This window comes from Amphiprion ocellaris, chromosome 5 (genome assembly GCF_022539595.1).
Source record: "Amphiprion ocellaris isolate individual 3 ecotype Okinawa chromosome 5, ASM2253959v1, whole genome shotgun sequence".
NCBI lineage: Eukaryota > Metazoa > Chordata > Actinopteri > Pomacentridae > Amphiprion > Amphiprion ocellaris.
Window position 1 is genome coordinate 435,161 of NC_072770.1, and position 24,569 is coordinate 459,729.

At 41.2% G+C, this 24,569-nt stretch overlaps 1 protein-coding gene across 32 annotated transcripts in view; it reads right to left on the bottom strand.

Annotated features, from left to right (window-relative positions):
- Window positions 1-24,569, bottom strand: part of nfasca (neurofascin homolog (chicken) a) — a 152,394-nt gene that overhangs the window by 37,152 nt on the left and 90,673 nt on the right. For 23 of the 32 annotated variants that reach the window (XR_008601739.1, XM_055010804.1, XM_055010802.1 and 20 more), the window contains 16 exons: window positions 22,657-22,674; window positions 19,659-19,764; window positions 13,825-14,021; window positions 13,384-13,506; window positions 11,103-11,273; window positions 10,667-10,714; window positions 7,333-7,444; window positions 6,674-6,858; window positions 6,465-6,596; window positions 5,825-5,968; window positions 4,743-4,854; window positions 4,401-4,567; window positions 1,861-2,008; window positions 1,598-1,722; window positions 656-700; window positions 140-241 (listed from right to left, as the gene is read on the bottom strand). Coding sequence is in view for 31 of the 32 variants with exons in the window: in XM_055010804.1 (XP_054866779.1) it covers window positions 140-241; window positions 656-700; window positions 1,598-1,722; window positions 1,861-2,008; window positions 4,401-4,567; window positions 4,743-4,854; window positions 5,825-5,968; window positions 6,465-6,596; window positions 6,674-6,858; window positions 7,333-7,444; window positions 10,667-10,714; window positions 11,103-11,273; window positions 13,384-13,506; window positions 13,825-14,021; window positions 19,659-19,764; window positions 22,657-22,674 (1,935 nt within the window). In the remaining variant the exon portion in view is untranslated. The remainder of the gene's footprint in view (window positions 1-139; window positions 242-655; window positions 701-1,597; window positions 1,723-1,860; window positions 2,009-4,400; window positions 4,568-4,742; window positions 4,855-5,824; window positions 5,969-6,464; window positions 6,597-6,673; window positions 6,859-7,332; window positions 7,445-10,666; window positions 10,715-11,102; window positions 11,274-13,383; window positions 13,507-13,824; window positions 14,022-19,658; window positions 19,765-22,656; window positions 22,675-24,569) is intronic. The other 9 variants (XM_055010811.1, XM_055010831.1, XM_055010828.1 and 6 more) reach the window with 5 other exon arrangements.

The following is a 24,569-nucleotide window of genomic DNA, read 5'->3' on the forward strand; positions in this document are numbered from 1 at the left end:
CTCTAAGCTCTCTCTGACGTGCACAATCCCACCACGGGATCACTGAACACATTTTTGAGAATATAAAATGCAATTCAACCTTCCAGGCTGGTGAGGAGAGAAGACAGAGTGCAGACATCTAGAGGTTGTGCATTCTGACCTGTGATGGGGCTCCTGTGGTCGTTTCCAGGGATCCAGGTAAGGCGGACGCTGCGGGCTGCTGGGTCCGACAGATCCAGATCCATCGGGGGGTCTGGACGGTCTGCAAAGAAACATACAATGTCCTGGCTTTAGAAATATGAAATACATACCACCACATACAGACACAGAGCCACAGGCATGCTACAGAACACCTTCACTTACAATAATGAATGCCATTTATTGTCATATTTTACATCTATAACATCATCTGAAGAGACTAAACTACTTGCCAGAGTGTATTTAAAGTGCGTGCCTTTGAAATCCACTCTGTGTTAAAAACAATCCATTCTCTCAAACACACAAAGATCTCTTTATCACATATAAACAACATTTTCATTGTACCTGTGCTTTCATAAAAACAACAGGACATAAAGGCACTAGTTAAAGTAGAGGCAGGAAAAAAAGTCAAACAATAAAAACAGAACTAGGACGAGAACAAAGACAGAGAAGAACTTCCAACCAAGCCGTGTGTTACCTGGAGGCAAGGCACTAGAGACTGAGGGGTTGAGGGAGGCTTCCTCTGTGAGGGTCAAGGAGCAGGAAGTGGGTATAAAGGTTAGAGTGTGTAGGTTAGTCTACAAGCCAATCAACAACAAGGACACAACGTTAGCATGTCATTCAGTACACACTGTAATGTTCTAAGTTAGTTTGATTAAACTTCAGTTTGAGACGACCATATGATCACTTCTTTTACAGATGATCGTGTTCACACTGATGATGGGTCACAGGAAAAGATCATTATATTATTTAGCATTTTCTGAATATGTCTTCATTTCTGAAGATGTGTCTCCATGCACTGAATGAAATAAACAGCAGAGGAAATAGATCTATAAAGGAGAGGATAGAACAAATCCAGCATCATTTTCCTGTGACTCACACATATTGTTCTGTGCAAAAATCTCAATTGTCAAATAAAGGGTCACACAGAATGCTCAAACTGAGTCAGTTAGCTTCACTACAGCAGCGTTTACACCGCACACATGGATGTTCATGTGCTCCATGCAAACCGTTGATCAGTGGCAGTGAGTAGAACTGCACCTAAGTGAGTACTGAGTCAACTACAAACGCAGTAAGGCATGCATGAATTCTATTTTGAGACACACAGCTGAAAAATAGCAGTGTCAACAAAAACTGAAGACATTTTATAGAAAAATGTACAGAATATCTACAGTTGTGAACAAAAATTTACATATACTTGTAAAAACCATGAACATCACGGCAGTCACGAGTTTCCAACAACTAATAGAACTAGAATTTCCTGATGAGCTCATTAAAACACATACATCTGTATCACAAAAAACAATCATGCATTTTTGTTCTTTCATATATTTATTATAGGACAAAATCTGGTCAAAAAGGAGTAATATTCCACCGCAGTATATGATCAGTGTGAGCACTGGTCTGATTGTGGGTGTACCTAACACAGTGAGGCGGGCTGAGGCTGAGTCCTGGTCTATCTCAGATTTAACAGCGCATGTGTACGTTCCCTCATCGCCCTCATTGACATTGGGGATGGTCAACGACTCTTCATCCTTCCTCAGCCTGGAGACACACAGAGATCAGTTGTTATACAGTATAAAGCAACATAGCTGCAGCATTTCTTTTACTGGGTTACACTTTGTCTCTTCAGCTTCCTGCTGACCGGTGTAGTTCATACAGACCACCACTAGTTGCCATTACCTCCATCCCAGATGCAGAGGCTTATCGTCCTTCATCCAGGCCACAGTGACAGTCAGGCTGGGATCAGACTTCACCTTACAGTCAAAGCGAGCTGTAGAGCCCCTGATAGCGGATTGGTGCTCGGGGAGTCGAACTATACGAGTCGGCTCTGGGTTGGAGTGAAGATGAAGAGAAACACACACAAACACAAACAAACACACACACACACACACACACAAACACACACACACACACACACACACACACACACACACACACACACACACACACACACACACACACACACACACACACACACACACACACACACACACACACACACACACACACACACACACAGGGTATGAACTTGTGCATCTAGAGACATCTAGAAATATCAGTGGAGGGAGATTCATTTTCTGTCTGCAGATGTAGAGTTTGGTGCCACAAGGTCCAATCCTGAAAGTGATAATTCTACAATTTCCTTAATTAGATGCCTTTATCCAAAGCGACTTACATCTGAGAGTAGATCCAACACAAGAAGATCTTATCCAGGAGGAAACAACCTGGATAAGACTCATAAAACTAGTTCTAGTGTGATAATAGGACTGTGGTGTCTACAGGCAGTGTGGACAAAATAGGATTTTTTTTTTTTTTTTTTTTTAAATCTTGCAGTCTATCAAGTTCTAAGGTGTTCAGTGAAGAGCTGGTTTTTAGTCTTTTCTTAAAGACTGAACAGAGTTTGGTAACTTGTTCCACCACCAGGGAACCACAGAGGAGAAGAGTCCAGCTATGGACCAGCCCTGGTGTGGAGGTTGGATCAGAAGCCTTTGGTTGGAGGGAGGTAGTGTAGACCTGGATGAGAGAGTTCAGGTAGGAAGGAGCTGTTTTCATTCCAGTTTTGAATGCAAGTGCCAGAGTTCTGAATTGTATGCGGGCAGTAACTGGCAGCCAGTGAAGTGATCTGAACAGAGAGGTGACATGAGCAGTTTTTGTCTGGTTGAAATCCAGACGTGCTGCTGCATTCTGGATCACCTGCAGAGGTTTGACAGTGCATGCAGAATTCACACAAACATCCACCTTTCTAATCATTCAATTTGACTAAAACAAATACATGAGGTTGGCTTTTGTGGTCAGATAGCTTCACTTGAATAAAAACGCAATCCCTTCTAAAAACCACATTCATATTGAAAGTATATTGACACACTGTAGGAAATGTAGGCGACTAGTGTCAAAGTGCTGTGATGTGTACATCCAGCCATCCACCCCAGCCTCCTCTGTTCTTTGACAGCAATCTTCAGTGTGCTATAAGAAAAGCTTTGCCAGAGAACATAATCCAGGTAGCAAATCCTTCCGGCGGTGAGCTAAACCACAATGTTGCACTTCACAAGCCCTGGTGTTTCAAAGATGTTCTGACCCAGTTGTCTGGCCATTTGGCCCTTGTCAAAGTGACTTGGGTCTACGCATCAAACATGCTGTCTGTAATAACTGACTGTTCAAATACTACCTAGTATACCGTGACAAGATCTGCAAGCTCATAATGCTTTGCCTCATTGGTGTATTTAACAAAGCAAATTCAGAGTAAAGGCATTTTTAGCCATCTGACTAAAAAAAATGAAATCAAACTTTATTTTACAACCTTTTCAAATGAGCTGGGATCATGTTGTTTTTCTGAAGTGGGCCTTATCCATTCAGACCAAGGTTGTTCATTTTGGGTCTTTCAACTGTGAAGTTTGAATTTGGGTTTCTGTTTTTTTTTATTGCAAAAATTATAAAACCAAACTCTGTCTTAACAAATCAATTTCTGACACATCCTCTCCAAGCCAATCATTTCACTGCTATCAACTGTCGTATTGTTTGTTACATTGATGAACCCCTCCTTCTCTCCACTCATTTCCAGTTTTCATCAGTACCAGCACCCATGGGTCCCTCTATTGAACTTATCAGAAGCCCTGCTCCAAGTCACATCCAAATGTTCAGCTATTGCTCCTCATCTCTTCACCACCATGAGGCTTCATCAAGTTTCATAATCCTGACTGCACCCTTACATCATGGCAGGGTCTAACTGCTGAATACTTCCCACATATTTCTTCAACTTTTCCTACCATGCACAGTATGTCAAACACGTTACTTTAATCATTGAGCTTGTCTTTTAGTTGATTTTGCCCTGATCTAAATGAACAAACAACTTTGGTAGATGACTTCACTGAGTACCATTTTTTCAGTTCATCTAATTCTTGATGTGAGGAAATATAAATGTAGAAAAGAGGCACTTAAAAAAAGGCACAAGAGATGCATGTATAGTGCACGCTATTTGGCAAAAGAAAGAAAATCATTTCATATTTCACATGGAGTTCAGACTTGCAATAGGCATCCATTGAAAGCCCTGCTGGGGCATCATGTTGTCTGCACATGATGTCCTGTTACACAGAAACAGACCAACTTCATACCAACATGTCACTGTGCGTTTGCTGCATGACTGCATTTTTAAATTTCAGCTTTTATCCGGAAGCCTTTCAGGATGCTTCATATGACTGAGTGCAGCAGAGATGTTGTCTAACCTTTGACCTCCAGGCGGACCTGGTTTTCAGCTGTGCCCAAGATGCTGTTGGCCACACAAGTGTAGGTGCCCTCGTCCTCTGCTCGGGCACGTTTTATCTCCAGTGTGCCGTTGATATAGACACGGTACTGACCACCATCCAGTCCACTGCCCTGTCCGTTCTTAAACCTACCACACAACAGACATGATAAAAACAAGGACAACTATAGATTAGTAAAGTTGACAGCAACAATTTCAATGTGTTGCTCACGGACAGTTTAGCAAGAAAAATAGATGAGGTTTTCAGTAGATGACGCCAAAAACCAGGATTTCTTAGTTTAACAACGAAACACTGGCCACTCACCAGCGCAGGTCTGGTAAAGGGGAACCAAAGAATGGGCAGTCTAGGAAGGTCCGGTTGTTCTCGATGACTTTAATCAACTGGTTTTTGGGGCCCAGCATCCTCGGAGGCATGTCTACAGGAAGAGGAGCAGTGGTTAAACCTCAACAATGTCTATTACTAACAAAGATGTAGAGGGACTCTGAATATCTTCACAGCTTCATCAAAAATTCATTAATTCTTAAGTCAAAAACTGAACGTGTCATAAAATCTTACATAGTTCTTAGTCACAGTAGACTTCTGTATATACGGTGGATACGTTACATACAAGAAACTCAGCTGTAGTCTATTTCATGGGTACAGCTTGAGGCTGAAGTGCAGAAATACCTTTAGTGCAATGCTGCTAGCAGGTGGCTTCAAAAGATCCCTGAAGCTAACAGACTCCCATTTAAAAAGTGCCAACTTCTCTCTACCACCACTAATTACATTTTTTTTAACGGCTCATTATGGTATCAGTCAATAAATGTGAATAGGTGGTCATTTTGGAATTTAGACCAAAAGAATGGGATTAGAAGGCACTGTGTTTACCGTGTGGCCATTGACTGACCACTGTGATTGACAGAAAACTCTGATTTTTCTTCAGCTGTATACTGTATTTGTGGTTAGGAAGCTACACTGACAACACCTTCACAGGGCCTTGGTACACAACACTTCTGTAAGCTTAATGTTTGGACTTGGTTACAATCCCTGCCCTGGACACATAATGCAGCTAAAGTAGGTAATATTAACATTAAATTAAAAGTGTTGCTGTGGCCAGACTTATTTCTAGATTATGAAAGACAACATCTTGCACTCCTTCTTTGGGAGGTCCTGGCTTCAAAAACCAACAACAAGCTGCAACCCTGGACTTCAAACCAGCTCCCGTACATATCATAGTCTGATGTCAGACATCACTCCATCCATCTTCACATACAGTCTATGGTATCCGTTCAACACATACTTCGTCTTCACATCGTTACAAAGTTTTTAGTGCTACACCATCCAGCAGTATGGCTTTTCACAATGCCTCTGTTTCCTCTGTGTCAGCCCTCCCCTCAGTGCCTCACCGAGAACGCTGACGAAGGCATTGGCCAGCAGGTAGCCGTGCTGGTTGGAGGCGTTGCACTGGTAAACAGCACTGCTCCCAATCTGCACTGAGCGAAAGATGATGGTGTCACCGAGCTCCTGTCTGTTTGGGCTGGAGGGATAGCCTGTGGCCAGGAGGAGAACAAGAAAGAAGAACAGGGTTAGGCGATGAAGACAGTTAGAGGCAAAAAAAGAATTTCGAATTTCGAATGATAGCTACTGTTCATGCAAACTTTATTCAAATTTGATTTGATGAAAATGATTCTATTTATATCCAATGGACAATAATCCACACTTTCTGCAGATCATTTTATTCATGTAACTGTGCAATGAAAATAATACAAATCTTTGGAATGTAGATAACTAAGCTACATGTGTAATCAACCCCCTACTGTAACTTTCGAGGTAAATAAATCAGGTCACATAAGTCACAAGTCGCTGCTCAGAGAGTAAGTATAGAAGACTGTATTCATACAGGTCAGCTGTAAACTTGTCTCACCAGACACACTTGCACAGGCCTTCATAACAATTACAAAGAAAAAGATGAATCTATCTCTTAAAATAAACAATGTGCAGCCTTGATTTTCTGACACTTTTTAATCAGAAAGAAGGAGTCCCTACTTTCTATAGGGTGTCCATTGATAAGCCACTGGATGTTGGGTTTAGGGTTGCCATTTGCACGACACACCAGACGTCCATTCTCATCCGGGGCTAGCACCAGGTCTGACGGTTTGTCCAGCCAGTAAGGAGCCGCTGGAGGACACAAGGATTAGCATGTTAGCACAAGTTAATATACAAACAGAAACACACAACCACTGTAACCTCCTCACCTTTGATCTGAACGAAGATGGAGTGGCGTATGCTGCCTAAATGATTGTTAGCCATGCATACATACTCCCCTGCATCCTCCTCTGACACGTTGATAATCTTCAGGGTTTTGTTGTAGTTCTCAAACTTCACCTTCCTTCCTGGCAGGTCCCCGCCCTTCTTAAACCATTTGATTGTGGGTGTTGGGCTGAAGGGAAGACAAAGGGAGGAGAGGCATGTATGGGTTTGGCCTTGTGGTCTCATTTGTCTTAGTTTTTGTTGCACTGGCAGAAAAATAGCAGACTGAGATTCATGCTACCACAGAAGTAGGACTACATGCTGGTTGGTGGCAGTTGAGTTCATCTTACTTTGAAAGTTTGGTGCTTTTTTCATCTCATCATTTTGACTTAATGTAAAGATCCTTTAACTACCAGTGTTTAAGCCTGTGTGAATTTGGTCTTTTCCTTAGTACCGCTGCCTTGGATCTTTTTGTAAAATACAAGCAAGTGTGTCAGTTTGAGTGTGCTGATGTCACATGATGTTATACATAGCGACTGAGAAGACCCCACATGGTTAAACAGCACAAGCAAACGCTGATGAATGGGTTTTAGAAACTTACAGATCTTTCTGTATTGTAGCAGTACTGGCATTCTAATGTCGTATGTGTGTAGAAAGTACTCACAGTCCAGCAGCAATACACTCCAGCAACAGCTGCTCATCTCGTAGCACCATTTTAGAACTTTCAGTCCCTGGCGGTGAGAGGAAGATCGGCGTGGACTCTGCTACTTTACGGCCTGCAGACAGGGAGTGAGGACGGTTAATACACACACAAACACATTTATTTATCCATGTCGCATGATTCACTTCCTACAAGGAGCTAAACATCCTCTTGTCATGTCAGTCTGAATGCTGTTACTGTGATCATTTCCTTGTGGCTTCAGCTCTCTGTGCAGCCTGTAGTCTATAATCAGGTCTGAAACCCTCTGGCTTTTCTCACAGGAAGACATTAAGAGATGCAGAAACAACAACAGGTTCATTGATCTTGTTTAGTGTTCACCAAGCGAACAGAGATGGCACAGATTGCCATTTCAAGCTTAGGTGAAGCCGCTAATAAAATTAGTTTCTGTGCTGTGCTGAGATTAATTTAAGATGCTATTTCAGGTCATGTAGTCAGTGCATTAGTGTTCAGCCCCATGGTAAACTCTGCTGCAGGGCTTTCAACCTGCACTGCAGGTCAGTGGCTGCTGAGCCAACCGTAAAGCCGTTAGAACAGAACCGTGGTGTTCTTCAGAGATGGCTTTTACTTACTAAAGAGAAGATCTGAAGGCTCACCTGTGCCACATGTACAGTTGTACTGCTTCAGCTGGTACGACAGAACACAAAATGTGAATGAAGGACTCAGTGGTGTGCTGTCTTTGTTGAATACACAACACCCAAACTAATGCAGCATTTTAACCAGACATGTAGCTGACTGGAAAATCACCTTTTATCAAAACGAGTCATTTCAAGTACGCATTATTTCACTGTTTCAAATAAAGACTCGTCAGCTGCTTTCAGTGCTTCAACTTCACCTGTAGGTCACATTACAAGACACTGTCTGAGCATTTGTATTTGACTTGTTTTGTATTGTTGTAGTTCTTATTTTGGATTGGATAACTGTATATTTGGACACTGAGGGCTTGGACTGACTGCACTACATCTCTATAGAATAATCTTTATCACTAAGGATGCTGTTGAAAGAGACTTTTTATCTTCATCTTTTGACTACATCTAGTAAATCCTGACTCACCACCAGCTTCAGTGTAAACCTGTAAAAAAGGGACAAACATTCGGGTAACATTCATTTGCTGCTGCTTTTAGACCAACATTTGCTACAATCTCAGCACAACAGCTTTTAACACTGTGGACATAAGATCCAGTGAGCACAGAGATGCAGCCTGAGAAGCAGAGTGTGGGATTAATGGTGCGTTAGCCTCGTATCTGCATGGGACTGGGATTAAAACATCTGTTAGCTGTTAGCTTCTCCAGTAGACAGACAGGTGCTGAGAAGAACAGTGACAAACAGAAGAAAGAATTAGTGAAAATGAAAGTTGTTGTGGACACAGTTGGTACAGTGGGGAGTTTAGGATGCAGGTGACAGCAGGTCTGGTACCCAGAACCCCCTGGATGATGGGACCAGGACAGGCTTAGACCCTGTTCCACATGGTAAGAGCAGAGGTGTAGTCCCTGCCTCTGTGTTCACTAGAGATTAAAATTAAAGTATCTGCCTGTGTCTGTGAACATATCCACAGCTGCTACAGTCCCTGCAACTCCCCCACTCACACAGAAATGCAAACACAAGTAGGAGGCAGCAACTCTTATTTCCATACATACATGACTACTAATGACCACAGCGTGAATCCAGGCTGAATATTCATCATGTGACCTAATCCTCCTCAGTCCCACAGGGTCTCAGAGCCGGCAGGATGGTCTCCCACTTGGAACATCTCCTCCCTCCGGGACATACCCCTCCTACCCCTGGGCTTCACTGCCCCCCAGATCAGTCACTGGCACATATGCTGCCACTTTGGCTGATCTGCTGCCTTCAGGTATCAACTCATTCAGGAGCTGTGTGGCAAAACCAATTTACATATGAACCCCTCCATGTACAATACACTTCAAATGAGGGTAATCTGTGGGTTAATTACTGTATGTTTATTCATATATGTGATCATTTAACATGGACTGAAAGGTGGTCTGAGCAGATCATTGACTGAAGGAATACATGTTTCTACTGTGCTAGTGTATATTAGAGAGGTTCTAGTTCATCTGGAGTCACATCTGGTCCAGTCAGACATCCTTCTATGGTGAATACGATGCCATCTGATTTGATTTCATATTCTCATAAAATTGAAAGCAGCTTAGAATATGGAATACTGTATGAACAGCTTCAGTACAAAATCTATTAAAAACTGTTATGATTTTAACAAGGCAACAAGAAATATTATATATCTAATCTATGCAACACAACATTTTACATGAAATTGTTTCTATTGTCTATTCTGATGGCAACAAAACCTATGTAGGAGGACTTTTTGACAAAAAATGTACATTTAAGTTGATTTCAACTGAACCGAGATACCACTAACTGTAAACGATGTAATGCAAAGTAAAACACTGCTTCAATAAGTAGTGGCAGTTCTACAAGCACATGTAATGCACAATGTTTTAAATGTGCCAATAGTCACAGCTGTCACTAAACACACACTCCCTCCATTCAGTGGACCAGAGTTCAATCTGAGGAGATTCAAGCCAAGCTTATTCTAATGCTGCAGATTTTTAGGCACACATCAGATAGATCTTCAGGGATGTTTCCTCCAGTCATCGGGTGTTTCTACTACCTTGTCTTGTCTATCCCAGTTAAATGTGATAAGATAAATAATTTTTGGCTCATTCTTCAAAACACCATTTAAACCCAGGCTTTGCACAGTTAGGGCAATAGAAGTCCAGAAGACAGACCGAATATGTTTAGTTCCTGATTTTTCACTCTTGTAAACATAGTGAGCACGTCTAATATGCTGTTGGTCTTTAGCATGCCACCAAAATAGGTCCAGCCTCCTGAGGCATGGACTCTACAGACGGCCTGCAGATCACACGTGTTCCAGCACATCCCCCAACACCCCTGATGCCACTTCATGGTTTGTCCATCCACTGGAAGCGTCCAACATGCCCTGCTCATCTGGCCTTTCAGTCATTCAGGTCACTGCACCTTCTCATTCCTTCTACATCCAACATGAACCAACTCTTCCCTTAGAGTCAGCCGTATCCCCACATTCACTTCACATTAGAGATAAAACACTCTTATTTTTAGATTCTGTGAGTTGTCAGAATAGCATAAAACAAAAGAGTTATGCCTTTAAGAGCAGTTAGCGGGTTAGCGTCACTGAGCTAGCAGATTAGCATGTCAACGATGTTACTGTGGGACAAGAGTAAAGAGGTGGACAGGAGGTGGAGCTGTCCTGACTGAAGAAACTCACCACCGTAGGGGTCAGTGGCATTGTAAGATGTGTCATTAAACGGCTCCGCTGGAAACAACAGGCACACATTGGTTCATCAGTCTACACACAAACCCACACCAACACACACTCAGTCTGTAGAACACCAAACAAAGTTGAAAGAAAATATCTACAATTATATCAATCAATCTAACATTTCAGCAGCCACTCAAGGAATATCATTATACAGGTTAATTCACTGCCTGTCATGTCCTGTCACCACCTCTAGATGGCGATGTGTCATAGTGAAGAGAACAGGACAACAGCAGTTCAAATGGCAGGACAGCTTGCACTTTCTACAAAAGCAATCACTAAGGTTCCTCAGAATGTGTGTGTGTGTGTGTGTGTGTGTGTGTGTGTGTGTGTGTGTGTGTGTGTGTGTGTGTGTGTGTGTGTGTGTGTGTGTGTGTGTACTTACTGGTCTGAACTTTGAGTGTGAAGGGGTTCTTCTGCTGGATGGTGTGTGTGAAGAGGAAGCGAGCATTGCAGCTGTAGTCTGTGTGAGCGTCTTGGGCTAAAACATTGGAGAAGTAAAGGTCTCCATTCAGCCCCATGGACACTCTCTTATCCTGAGGGATGGGACTCATACCTGGAGGACAGAGAGAGAAATGACTAAAGAGAAAGAGACAGGAACCAAACCTGGATCAAGACATGAGATTTACTCAGACGCTTCTCGAAACACCATCCTAGCATCCTGCAGTTACAAAGAACTGAGTTTCTAAAAGCACTAAGTTAAAAAAACGTGGATTTGCAATCGTAATGGTAACCTTGACTGAACCTCTATTTATGATTTAGAACTATTTACTTTTTTCACTTGTAATGACAATTACTAAATATTAGTGCAAATGTAGAACTCTGCCCCAACTATTCACAGGTAACTAAACACCAGGACATCATGAACAAGTTACTCAGACATGGCTGGCCTGTAATATAAAGCCTATGTAATGACAATCACTACTGAAGTAGTTTGGTGTCTTTGGGTGTCAGTTATGAGCTAATTCAGAGCAGAGTTTTGTACATTTAAGAATGATGAGCCTGACCACTGTTGTGGAAGGAGATGTTTTCCACATATAGTGGAAGTGGACAGAAGCACGCTTTCCTTGATTTGTTGTTATGACAAACTCTTTCTTTGGTTTCTGCGATGAATAAAATCTTAGATAAGTCAACCTTCCTGTTATCTGTTTAGTTTTTCTGCTGGGCTGGAGGTTTGACCAGATACATGCTGCCACAGGCTAACAACGACATGGGTTGGACTGCAGAAAGTACAGGACCCAGCATTTTCAGAGACTCAGTGATCCTACAGATGAAAAGCTTGGCTATCATAGCCTCTATACTGTTTTGCATCTTTTGCAATCCGTCAACTGTTGGTCTCACAGTTCTATGGAGCACAGCGCTAGTTTGCTTCTGGAACCCTTTAGTTAAGCAGGTCTACTGCCTATCAACTAATGCCTATACTTCAGATGTATGATAAAAAGATTATTTAGCTATGATTCAAGCTGCACTTCATCAGCTGTATATTGCATCTTCACTTTAGTTAACCATGTTCTTCTGTTTTTCCAGAAAGCATGTGATACCATCAACCAAAAATACAACATACAAATTTAGAGGCAAAGTCCCTTTAAGGTTCACCACTGGCTTCTATTTGCATCTACTTCCACCTACAGTTCAGTGTGATGTCAGCTCAAGTTAACTCTGCTGATGTGTCGTCATGAAGTCGCTTTAGGCAAACATTAACTTCCACAGCACAGACGCCATCATCACACTCTGGACATGAGCCGTCTGGCCGTCAAGACGAGGACTCAGGACCAATTAGCAGCTGGGCAGCAGTCCTAGTCATGCATCACTCTTACATCCCAACATCTGGACTACATGACAGGATGGGGAAGAGGAAGACTGATGAAATGTTCACTCTATTAAGTCTGTGATACCAAATACTGAACTAAATTAGCTGTTTCATCAGTGGTATGATTTGTTATGTTGTTTAGGTAAGATGCCTTTGGTCTCTACTTGGCTGTAAACTGTCTCCTGGATGGACATGAAGTCTGCTCTTCCTATGGACAACACAGAGACACATAGTTGTAGTCTAGTGTAATCCACTCTGCACAATGAAAAACCAGAGCAAAGAAGGAAGGAGAGGAAAGGATGCCCGAAAACGCTCAAACTGCTGAGAAGGAGAAGCTGTGAGGGATAAAAGGCTAATAAAGGCATTCTGCTTAGAGGTCGCTGGAGACAAGAGAAATGAAGCTGGTCTCCAGATTACCTGAGAGATCTCTGGCTCTTTACAGTGTCAGGGGACGGAAAGCAAATGACCTTCCAGAGCCAGACGGTTCCTTCAGGGACTGACTTCATTTGAGGTGGTCAGAGAAACTCAATACCAGTAAACACTTAATCTCTAAGAGTAATGCATTCATTCTCCTGATCAGCGCTCAGTTTGAAGAGGAGAAATTCTTTTAAATAACTGTGTTTAGGGAATATGGATTGCCAACAGTTTCATAATTGACTTCTATTTCTCCCTTGATGTAAATCAGTTGTCGGCTGCTCACTAGTTTTATCTTCAGATGATAAAACAGCAGCAGATAATGGTTGATGCTGTTATTTTTAATGGCACATACAGCGATGACAGTGAGAAGAGAAAATGAGCATGAAACACTCTACAAATAGAGAAGGAAAGAGACACGTTGGTGTGACGGAGTGCTCACTGCTGTCCATCCAGAAGGTGAACGGAGGAGGCAGGCCTGGTGGGGGGTTACAGGGTAGGACCAGCGGGGAGCCTTCAGTCACCGACACCGGCTCCAGCACCTCCTTAGGCCACAGAGGAGCCTCTGGAGGAGGAGGGAGGTAAGAAATGAGAAAAAGCAAATCTGCAGTCTGTCACACAGTTATCAGTCCTGAGCTGATCTTTGAGTCTTTACTGTTCTCTACAAATGACCGTCAGTGTTGGCAAAATGTGAATTATTTAAAGCTCTATCTCTGTCTCTGGAACAAGCATAAAAAAAGTTCCTGATTGTTCAGTTTTCTATTTTCTAACATAACCATAACTTTCTTCATAGCTTGTGATTATGTTTCAATGTGTGAATTACATCCAGATATAGTAAATAAATAATAATTATTAGCAATGTATGTGTTCTCGTGGTTCTTACTAGAGACCCGGAGCAGGATTTTGTTAGACAACGCCACTCCCAGGTCATTGTTGGCAAAGCACTGGTATTCTCCTTCGTAGTCCTCTGGCCGTCCTCCGCTGCGGAAGCCGATCTCCAGAGTTCCTGAACGTTTCCGCATCGTCACCCTGGGATCTTTCCCAATGTTGAAGAATTTCCCATTCCTTCGCCATGAAAACCTAAGCAGCAGTTCACAGATTATAATGAGCCTTAAAAGTTAGTTCTAAATCCTGCTACTGCTGCTTTCTCTGTATAATTCACATTTGGACAAGAGACACCTAAAACTGGTGCAATGGAGATTCACCCAAATGTCCATGAAGCCCAAACAGCACAATATTCACGTTAAATATAGATTTAACAACCAAAGCATGTGGAAGTTCCTGTCATTGATTTCCATCTTCTGTCACGCTGCTGGGTCACATGACAGCAGCACAAAAATCATCCTGCTCTGCATGAGGATGTGATATTACTGAAGCTTAATCCTGCTCCATGTGATGCTTCCAGAGGACTGCCTGATTAATGTGGAACACTAAACATGCTTACATAAGCTGACTCTATTTTTACTGAGGAGCATGGATTTACAGAAGATGCTTCCTGTCATTTGTAGCCAGACTGGGCCTGTTAGAGGTGCGGTACAGTGCAGAGCTGCAACGACAGGCCACTGGTGAGGTACTAGAGACTACAGCCGTGTGTGTGTTAGGGTGTGTGTTGCGTAGCGAGAGACTGAAGTGAATAGTATCGGTGAATGTTTCATGAGCATGAATAGTCAACCGAGTGCATTATTGGAGCACAAAGCCTGTCCTGGAAGAGGAGAACCAGTGTGTGCATGACAGAGTGGCTGTGAGAGCCTTATTGTGAGGTCCTCTAGGTTTGTGTGCATGTGTGTGTGTGTGTGTGTGTGTGTGTGTGTGTGTGTGTCTTATGTAAGGCCAGTCTGTCTCCAAATAAACAATGTACCACTGTCCTGAGCTGGTCATATCCCCAGTGATGTAACCACAGGAGACCACGGTATCTGTGTGTGTCACTGTGTGTCTGTGTCTATGTGTGTGTGTGTGTGTGTGTGTGTGTGTGTGTGTGCAGACTTGCTTCTAAGTGATGGAGGTGTCTGTGTGTAGATATGACTAGGTTTTAACGTTCCTCTGTGTGTGTAAATCCATCTACCAGAATAAGGAAAGCAGAGCAGAGACAGCAGCTCATTCTGCAGAATAGAAGGTCTGGCTGCACCACACGTTACTGCTGTTTAAATGCTGATTTCATGCTGATTTAATGCTGTTTTAATGCTGATTTAATGATGATTTAATGCTGTTTTAATGCTGATTTAATGATGATTCAGTGCTGATTTAATGCTGTTCTAATGCTGATTTAATGCTGTTTTAATGCTGATTAAATGCTGATTCAATGCTGTTTTAATGCTGATTTAATGCAGATTTAATGGTGTTTTAATGCTGTTTTAATGCTGATTTAATGCTGTTTTAATGCTGATTTAATGCTGTTTTAATGCTGATTTAAGGGCTGCACAGTGGCGTAGTGGTTAGCACTTTCGCCTTGCAGCGAGAAGATCCCTGGTTCGCGTCCCGGCTTTCCCGGGATCTTTCTGCATGGAGTTTGGATGTTCTCCCTGTGCATGCGTGGGTTTTCTCCGGGTACTCCGGCTTCCTCCCACAGTCCAAAAATATGCTGAGGTTAACTGATTATTCTAAATTGCCCGTAGGTGTGAATGTGTGAGAGATTGTTTGTCTATATATGTAGCCCTGTGACAGACTGGCGACCTGTCTAGGGTGTCCCCTGCCTTCGCCCGAGTCAGCTGGGATAGGCTCCAGCCCCCCCCCGCAACCCTGGTGAGGATTAAGCGGTGTATAGATAATGGATGGATAATGCTGTTTTAATGCTGATTTAATGCTGTTTTAATGGTGATTTAATGCTGTTTTGATGCTGATTTAATGTTGATTTAATGCTGATTTAATGCCGTTTTAATGCTGATTTAATGCTGTTTTAATGCCGATTTAATGCAGTTTTAATGCCGATTTAATGCCGATTTAATGCCGTTTTAATGCCGATTTAATGCCGTTTTAATGCCGATTTAATGCCGATTTAATGCCGTTTTAATGCTGATTTAATGCTGATTTCATGCTGTTTTAATGCTGATTTAATGCTGATTCAATGCTGATTTAATGCTGTTTTAATGCTGTTTCAATGTTGATTTAATGCTGATTTAATGCTGTTTTAATGTTGATTTAATGCTGTTTTAATGCTGATTTAATGCTGTTTTAATGCTGATTTAATGCTGCTTTAATGCTGATTTAATGCTGATTTAATGCTTAATTAATGCTGTATTAATGCTGATTTAATGCTGTTTTAATGCTGTCTTAAAGCCGATTTAATGCTGTTTAATGCTGATTTAATGCTGCTTTAATGCTGCTTTAATGCTGATTTAATGCTGCTTTAATGCTGTTTTAATGCTGATTTAATGCTGCTTTAATGCTGCTTTAATGCTGCTTTAATGCTTAATTAATGCTGTATTAATGCTGATTTAATGCTGTTTTAATGCTGTCTTAAAGCCGATTTAATGCTGTTTAATGCTTATTTTATTCCGCTTTAATGCTGCTTTAATGCTGATTTAATGCTGCTTTAATGCTGCTTTAATGCTGTTTTAATGCTGATTTAATGCTGTTTTAATGCTGATTTAATGCTGATTTAATGCTGATTCAATGCTGTTTTAATGCTGATTTAATGCTGTTTTAATGCTGATTTAATGCTGTTTTAATGCTGATTTAATGCTGTTTTAATGCTGATTTAATGCTGTTTTAATGCTGATTTAATGCTGTTTTAATGCTGATTTAATGCTGTTTTAATGCTGATTTAATGGTTAATTAATGCTGATTTAATGCTGTTTTGATGCTGATTTAATGTTGATTTAATGCTGATTTAATGCTGTTTTAATGCTGATTTAATGCAGTTTTAATGCCGATTTAATGCCGATTTAATGCCGATTTAATGCCGTTTTAATGCCGATTTAATGCCGTTTTAATGCCGATTTAATGCCGATTTAATGCCGTTTTAATGCCGATTTAATGCTGATTTCATGCTGTTTTAATGCAGATTTAATGCTGTTTTAATGCTGATTTAATGCTGATTTAATGCTGTTTTAGTGCTGATTTAATGCTGTTTCATGCTGTTTTAATGCTGATTTAATGCTGATTTAATGCTGTTTTAATGTTGATTTAATGCTGTTTTAATGCTGATTTAATGCTGTTTTAATGCTGATTTAATGCTGCTTTAATGCTGATTTAATGCTTAATTAATGCTGTATTAATGCTGATTTAATGCTGTTTTAATGCTGTCTTAATGCCGATTTAATGCTGTTTAATGCTGCTTTAATGCTGCTTTAATGCTGATTTAATGCTGCTTTAATGCTGCTTTAATGCTGTTTTAATGCTGATTTAATGCTGTTTTAATGCTGTTTTAATGCTGATTTAATGCTGATTTAATGCTGATTCAATGCGGTTTTAATGCTGATTTAATGCTGTTTTAATGCTGATTTAATGTGGTTTTAATGCTGATTTAATGCGTTTTAATGCTGATTTAATGCTGTTATGGGGGGGAAAAAGCTCTGGCTTGTTTGTATTTCTTTAAACCAATTCCAGTCATTGTGGGTGGGGCTGAGGGAAGGAGGTGTTCTCTGAAAATAGAGACAGTGGAACAGTTTTGATGAACATCTGCCTGCAGAGAGATGAGCACTCTGATTAAATTTAATCATCCACTACAAAAACTGGCAGAGCTGCCTGACCGTATGATCCCAATACTCTCAACACTTACAATTCCAGTTTCATTCATAAACAAAATCACAGGTGTGGTTTAAAGAGTAGAATCTTTTACACGCACTATAACTCTACTGTAAGATACTTGTGCCTGTAAAATTAAAGAGAGGAGCGAAAACAGAGCACAGGATATACAGATTGTTTTCCAGACAGCAGCCATAAACAGGGTTTGAGGGAGGACAGAGGAAGATGATTGGGTTTAGAGCAGCTGCAGCAGACAGCCAGACAGAGTGATGGAGGGATGGAGGGACATGGAGGAGGAGAAACAAAAAAAAACACAGCAGACCACTGGTCAGGCAGATAGGGGTCACACTGAGTTCACAGGGTTGGTAGAGGCCATACAGACAGACACAGACAGACAGACAGACAGAAAGATACAGACAGACAGACAGAAAGATACAGACAAACAGACAGATACAGACAGACAGAAAGATACAGACAGACAAACAGACAGATACAGACAGACAGATACAGTGAGACAGACAGACAGACAGACAGACAGACACAGACAGACAGACAGACAGACAGATACAGTGAGACAGACACAGACAGACAGACAGACAGACAGACAGATACAGATACAGATACAGACAGACAGACACAGACAGACAGATGGACGGACGGACGGACGGACAGACAGATGTGGTATAAAGTGAGAGGTGTGAGGGCAGGGACACACTGAGGACACAGGAGGGACATAAAGACAATGACTGCTACAGTGGGGGGACAGGGAGGAGGAGAGAGATTCCTTTTAGCTCTCCACTGGTCACTAAGGACTCTTTTCTGATTACCCTCTTGCTGCACATGACTGGTGCAGAGACTCAAGCTTCTCATCAGACTTAGTGTGAGCTCCTCAGACCATTTTCTGAATTATTTGGACGATCGTTTCTATTCAGCGTTGCATGAGTCCACATTGTTAACACCATGGACTATACTGTCATCACTAGTACAATCCAGCCAGTGAAAACACTGGTAAAATGTCACCTGGAGAAGATTTGTCATGTTTGTAAAAATCACTGCTTATGCAATGTTCATGCCATGTGAAGGAGGAGGCAGTGATGTGAAATGTTCTTCTGTTCAGAACAGGATTTAGTCATCATACAACTCAAGATAGCAGCTGCTAGTCCTCTCACTAATCGATGGAGACTCCAGCTGTCTTCATCAGTCAACATTTTGAATACTACTCTCCAAACTGAATGCTACATAGCAGACAACCTGTTTACCAAAAGCCATAGCAGTAGCGATAGTACAGGAGTGTCATGTGAACAAAGCGTGGTGATGTTGAGTTGGACATGTGAAGGTTAAAACACAGCACGTAATACAGCACAGTATCTGCTGCCTGTCAGTGCTCTGGTGGAGATGTTTGAACTTTCTAGCACCTCTACAGTGGTAACTGCTACTTGGATGTTGATTTAAAGCCTTTAGGAGGGCTAACTACAGCACTACAAATGTTTAAAGCAGAGTAACTTCTGAGAGGCATTACTGGAGGGTAGAGTCCTGGAGCTTCGCCCCATTAGAGCTTCAGTATATCTCAGGTATTTTGATGTTTTCTATTGATTAGAGCAGCCCTTTAAAGGTCCAATGGTAGCTAATAACAGTAATAATAGTAAGTAAAGAATCCAAATACTACTGGTGGTTTTTAACAGTGCAGCTTGTTTAAGTTTTAGTGACCCAGATAATCCACAGAACAACAGGTTTTATAGCAACTTATTCCTCTATAATAGTAGTTCTGATAAAAAACTGTCCACAGTGTGGTCTGTGTTCTGCCTAAGAGATCATTTTTAGGGCAGTCCTTTGTTAAATACTAAACAAAATGGCAATGCTATTAAATGAAACAAGTAATCAAATCTAGAATTCAGAAACTTTAAAATGGAAAGAACAGATTTTGGGCCCAGTATCTGGTTGTGTCTCTGCTTCCTAAAAGTCCAAATCGTGGCACAGAGCAGACAAGTGTTGTGTTGTGAGCGCTTCGTGCGCATGTGAGTGTGTTGTGCTTACGTTAGCACTGGGTTGCCTTTGGCCTCACACTCGATGATGATGTTATCTCTGGGGTCCACAATGTAATCTTTCACTGACTGTTTGATTATTGTGGGGGGCTGCTTTACTGTAGGAGAAGGACAGAGACAAAGAGAAGGTTAGAGAAGAAAGGTTGCACAGTGCATGAACACGTGCACACAGTCATGCTTTCATCACTTCAGAGGACACTGACTTACATCCTTTCTAAGGTCATTACAGCACACTGACCCCTAACCTCCTGATCCTATGTTTGAGCTGACCCTAACCTGAACCTTTAACCAAGGTTTCACACAAGAATTAAATGATTTATGTAATCAGGTCATGATCAAAGAGCAAGCCTGGTCTCCACAGTTCAGATGTATGAGGTTATGGTGACTAAATCTAATGGACAGACCCTGGTCATCAAATGGATATGCATTATGTTCAGCTGTTGGTCAGCAGTTAGGAAACAGTTGTTCACCAGATGCTGGTTATTGTAAGGAACCTTTCCAAATTCATCTCATTCTAAGGTACAAAGCTTTGTTAAAGTTTCCATATTATACAGTGCAGAGCAGAAATAGCTCTAAAGTGGCTGCGAGTTATCATTAGGCTTTAATGTGCTGCTCTCAATGACAGTTTTAATACTAGTTCTATTGTCTGACAGCAGAAATAGAACCGTGTGTAAATGAGAACAGCTTTATTGTCTCAGCTGTATTTATATACAGCATTTGTGAACAATGAGAGCAGGAGAAGCAAACAGATGTAAAGACTAGCCTAGTTTAGGCTGAACTGAACTTTAAAACATAAACCCACTTAGTTCAGGTTTGTTGGTTTTCAAATCACTCCTCAACCTTTCATTATTTCTGATTGTTCCTCAGTGTTTTCAGGGAACCCTGACGTGGCAAACAAACACACATCATGGTAATAATGAAAGCTAATACTAAGACTACTAAAACTATGGACTGTCTTCTGATTCTGTTGTGGCTTTGGTTCTTCCAGACCTCTTCCTATCAGAGTTTCCTCCAGTTTCTGAGCCTTTTGATGGAGAAGAAAACTGGACTGACCGACACCTTGACTTTCTTCACAGTTTCTCTGTAGGAAAGACCTACATTTATAAGTGTTATGATGGTCTGTCTCTCTTCTATTGTTAGTTTCCTTTTCCTCTCCATTTTATAGCAAAACACTACTTTCTGCAGTACAATCCTGTTCTAATAATGCTCTGGAGGGTTCCACGATGTGTTCCATCACTACTTTATGCAGACAGAGGGGGTTGGAAGGAATCTAGAAAAGTTGGGACACCTGTAGGATTTAGTAGCACCAACTTTCAAGGCTTGATCAACCTCCATTGCTGCAGAACAGCTTTAAGTTGTTAACACATTTCTGTTCCCTGAAAAAGGCCTTTTTGTATAATTCTGATATCTACATTATTGTTCAGTTTTAGGTAACCTTACCTTTTTTAACTTCTGGCAGTTCACCTCTTACCTTTGGACCGTTTCAAGCTATTCATTGGACTTGAACTACTTGAATTTCAATAAAAACGGGCAAAACTGGCGTGTTCTTAAACTTCTGTAGTGTTCGTCAGTTTAAAAGTATGATGCAGCCAATAGTCATGTCCTTTTTATACTCTTAATAATAATGGTATTTAAAGGTAAACCAGGTGCTTTGTAAATGTGGCATCTGTCAGTTCTCACCATGAAAGGGTAAAACAAAGCATGCTTCCTCAAAGCCATGGTGTATTTTCCACACTGCCTGTTAGTAACTTTGTCGTACACAACCTTCTAATAACTAATAATGCAAATGGTCAGAGCACCAAACATGCAGCTGATGGTGTATATTTGTTGTCATACTGATGATCCTGATCCTCAGAAGGATTAAAAAGGCTGTAAAGCTTTAAAAGATGAAGCAAGTCTTATTGATCTTTATGTCTAGTCCATCCCAGTACTTCCTCTATTCTGCCTCTGCACACATTACTAAGTCTGTTGGCTCTTAAAAATTAAAAAATAAATAAATAAATAACAGGTCAGAAACAAATAGTTATATCTTTTTAAAAAAGGACTGAGGAATCTTCAAACAGCTAGTCGCTGTAGTTTTTAACACGTTGCTCACTGCAGGAGGAAACAGTGTGTTTGATGGAGCATTTGGAACTCCAGTGAATATTTTGTGGCAGCAGGACACTGGGTGTAGGATTGAGTCACAGCAAACTAGAGTGTATTCCTGGTAATATACAAAGATACTTTGATACATTCATTGTTGAATAGAGTCTTCTCATTTATTTCATTCATCCTGACAATGACAAAAATATAGTATTTGACTGGACTTGTCCTTTAAACTATGAGGATTTACACTAATTGGTCGTTTCTTTGTCTTTTGACTTTTTGAATGACCCTCATCAACCTCATTCATCAGTCTAAACCTTCTCCACAGTCAGATAAAACAGAGACCATAGTTCCATATTCACAGCTGTCTTCTCTCTGCTTCACATGTTTAATGACTCACTTCAGCCAAACTCCCTCAACGCTACAGACGCACCACATAGCCAACATCTCTACATCTCTATGTCCTTCTGCTTTTCTCACCCACTGGGCCTACAGAGCTGACACTGTACACAAGTACAAATACACGCACACACTGTAAAGCACACAATACAAACACACACACACACATATGTATAATCATGCAGTTTGGATCTTTAATACATTTATTACATATCTTCTGAGATTATGACAGAATCTGCTTGGTTAATAGCTGTGCCAATAAGGAGGTGGTGCGACCAGATTATTTGCTGGTGAAACCAACCAGAAAAGTTGGTGGCACCAGTACTACCAGTAGAAAGCTTAATCTGGAGCTCTGAGAGGTCACGCTACTAAGAAAATTCAAATCAGACAACATTCTACGTCCCAGAAACCTCTAATTCCAACAGCTGTAAGTGCATTTTTCACCCAGCAGATTGCATCATACCTCCAGAAGACGTATCAGAGAAATGCTAAAAAGAAACACTTACGGTCTTGCAGGATCTTTGCTGTTAGTCCAACGTAAAGCCAAAGAGAGACAGGGAGAAGCAAACTGTGATGTGACTGTTAATCATTTTAGAGACATATTAGTATTTACTGTGCTGTCTTATAATTCTGCATATTGATCAAAGTGTTCTACTGCTGTGGTTCCCAACTAAATGTTCACCTGCCTGCCTGAGTCTCATCAAACCTCTTCTCTAATGTACTGTCCTAACATTTAATAAAGTAAAAGACTACTTTCTGACCTCCAGCCATGACTCCTCAGGTCAACAGCAGTCTGAGTAGAGTTTGTGTTGTTTGTGGCACAGACTAAGGAGAGCAAGCTAAAGTCAGTTAGCCTGCTACTACTCTTCTCTACATCATTTACAGCATGAAACTGTTACCAGGCCTGTTCATGTTATATTGCAAAAATGGTTCTCATGATCTGATTAAACCTGAAGTAGTTGTACTGCAGCTGCGATGCACGTGTACATGCACTCTTCTGACAGTGCTTCCTCCCTATTTAAGTTATTTAAGTTTAAACAGTTACTGTCCTATCATTGTTGGTTATTATCACCTCCTCACAGCTAACAGATTTCTATTTACTGACAGTTACATGAATGGAAACTGAATGGGTCTTCATCATCTGGTGTTTACATCTGAAAAATTTGTACCCTGATCCTTGAACAGTTGAGAACCACTGTGAGAACACATAAGCCCCTTTCAGACATGTAACATGGAAGATTGCTGGGTTGTTCCATCCATTAAAGTGACAGCATTCTGTGATTCATAACCTCACTTATCTGTGAACGTTCCTCGTGGCTGTATTCACACAGACCACTGCAGTACCTAGACAATGTTGTCATTCAGTCTAGATTAGTCAGTGTGAGGTATGAAACATTCATCCATCCATTATCTGCACACCACTTAGTCCTCATCAGGGTCATGGAGGCTGGAGTCTATCCCAGCTGACTGAGGGTGAAGGTAGGGGACACCTGGACAGGTAACAGTCTATCACAGGTTCACCTGGACAGGTAACAGTCTATCACAGGTTCACCTGGACAGGTAACTGTATCACAGGTTCACCTGGACAGGTAACAGTCTGTCACAGGGCTACATATAGAGACAAACAATCACACTCACATTCACACCTACAGACAATTTAGAATCACCAATTAACCTCAGCATGTTTCTGGACTGTGGGAGGAAGCAGGAGAACCTGGAGAAAACCCACACATGTACAGGAGAACATGGAGACTCCATGTAGAAAGATCCTGGGAATGCCAGGATGTGAACCGGGGATCTTCTAGCTGTAAGGCGACAGTGCTAACCACCAAGCCACTGTGCAGCAGTATAAAACATACTATTGCAAAAACAGACTAATGTGATATAAATTTGGGATAAATAATAGTTTCTAATGTTCTTAAACAGTGAAGCTGAGCATTCAGGACTTAACCTGAGGACCGCTGCGTTGTAACAAGATATTAAACTGCAGCAAAGTTTTATTACTGTTATCCACATTTCATTTTGCTGTCTAATAATTGTAGAGCAATTGGATTAACATCGAAGCTGAAATCTGGAAAAAGCTTTTCCTAAATCACTTCAAACAACTCAAAGTAATGCTGCTGGAGTGTGTATCTGTGTTGAAAGTGAAACAGAAACGCTACCAGGTCTGAGTTAAGTTCCTAGACCTAATAGGATTGACTTTAATGGATGAGTAACCAGGATGAACATTCACACATGCAGCCGACACGTTTAGCTGCTGTCAGATTAATGATCTGAAAGGGGTTACAGTGTCTATGAGCTAACATATCTATATTAGTGGTAACAAAATGAGAGTGGTTATATCTATAATGAAACAGAAACGGACTGGACACTCACCTGTAAGAAGATCCATATCAGCAAAGGATGAGCAGTGAGGAAA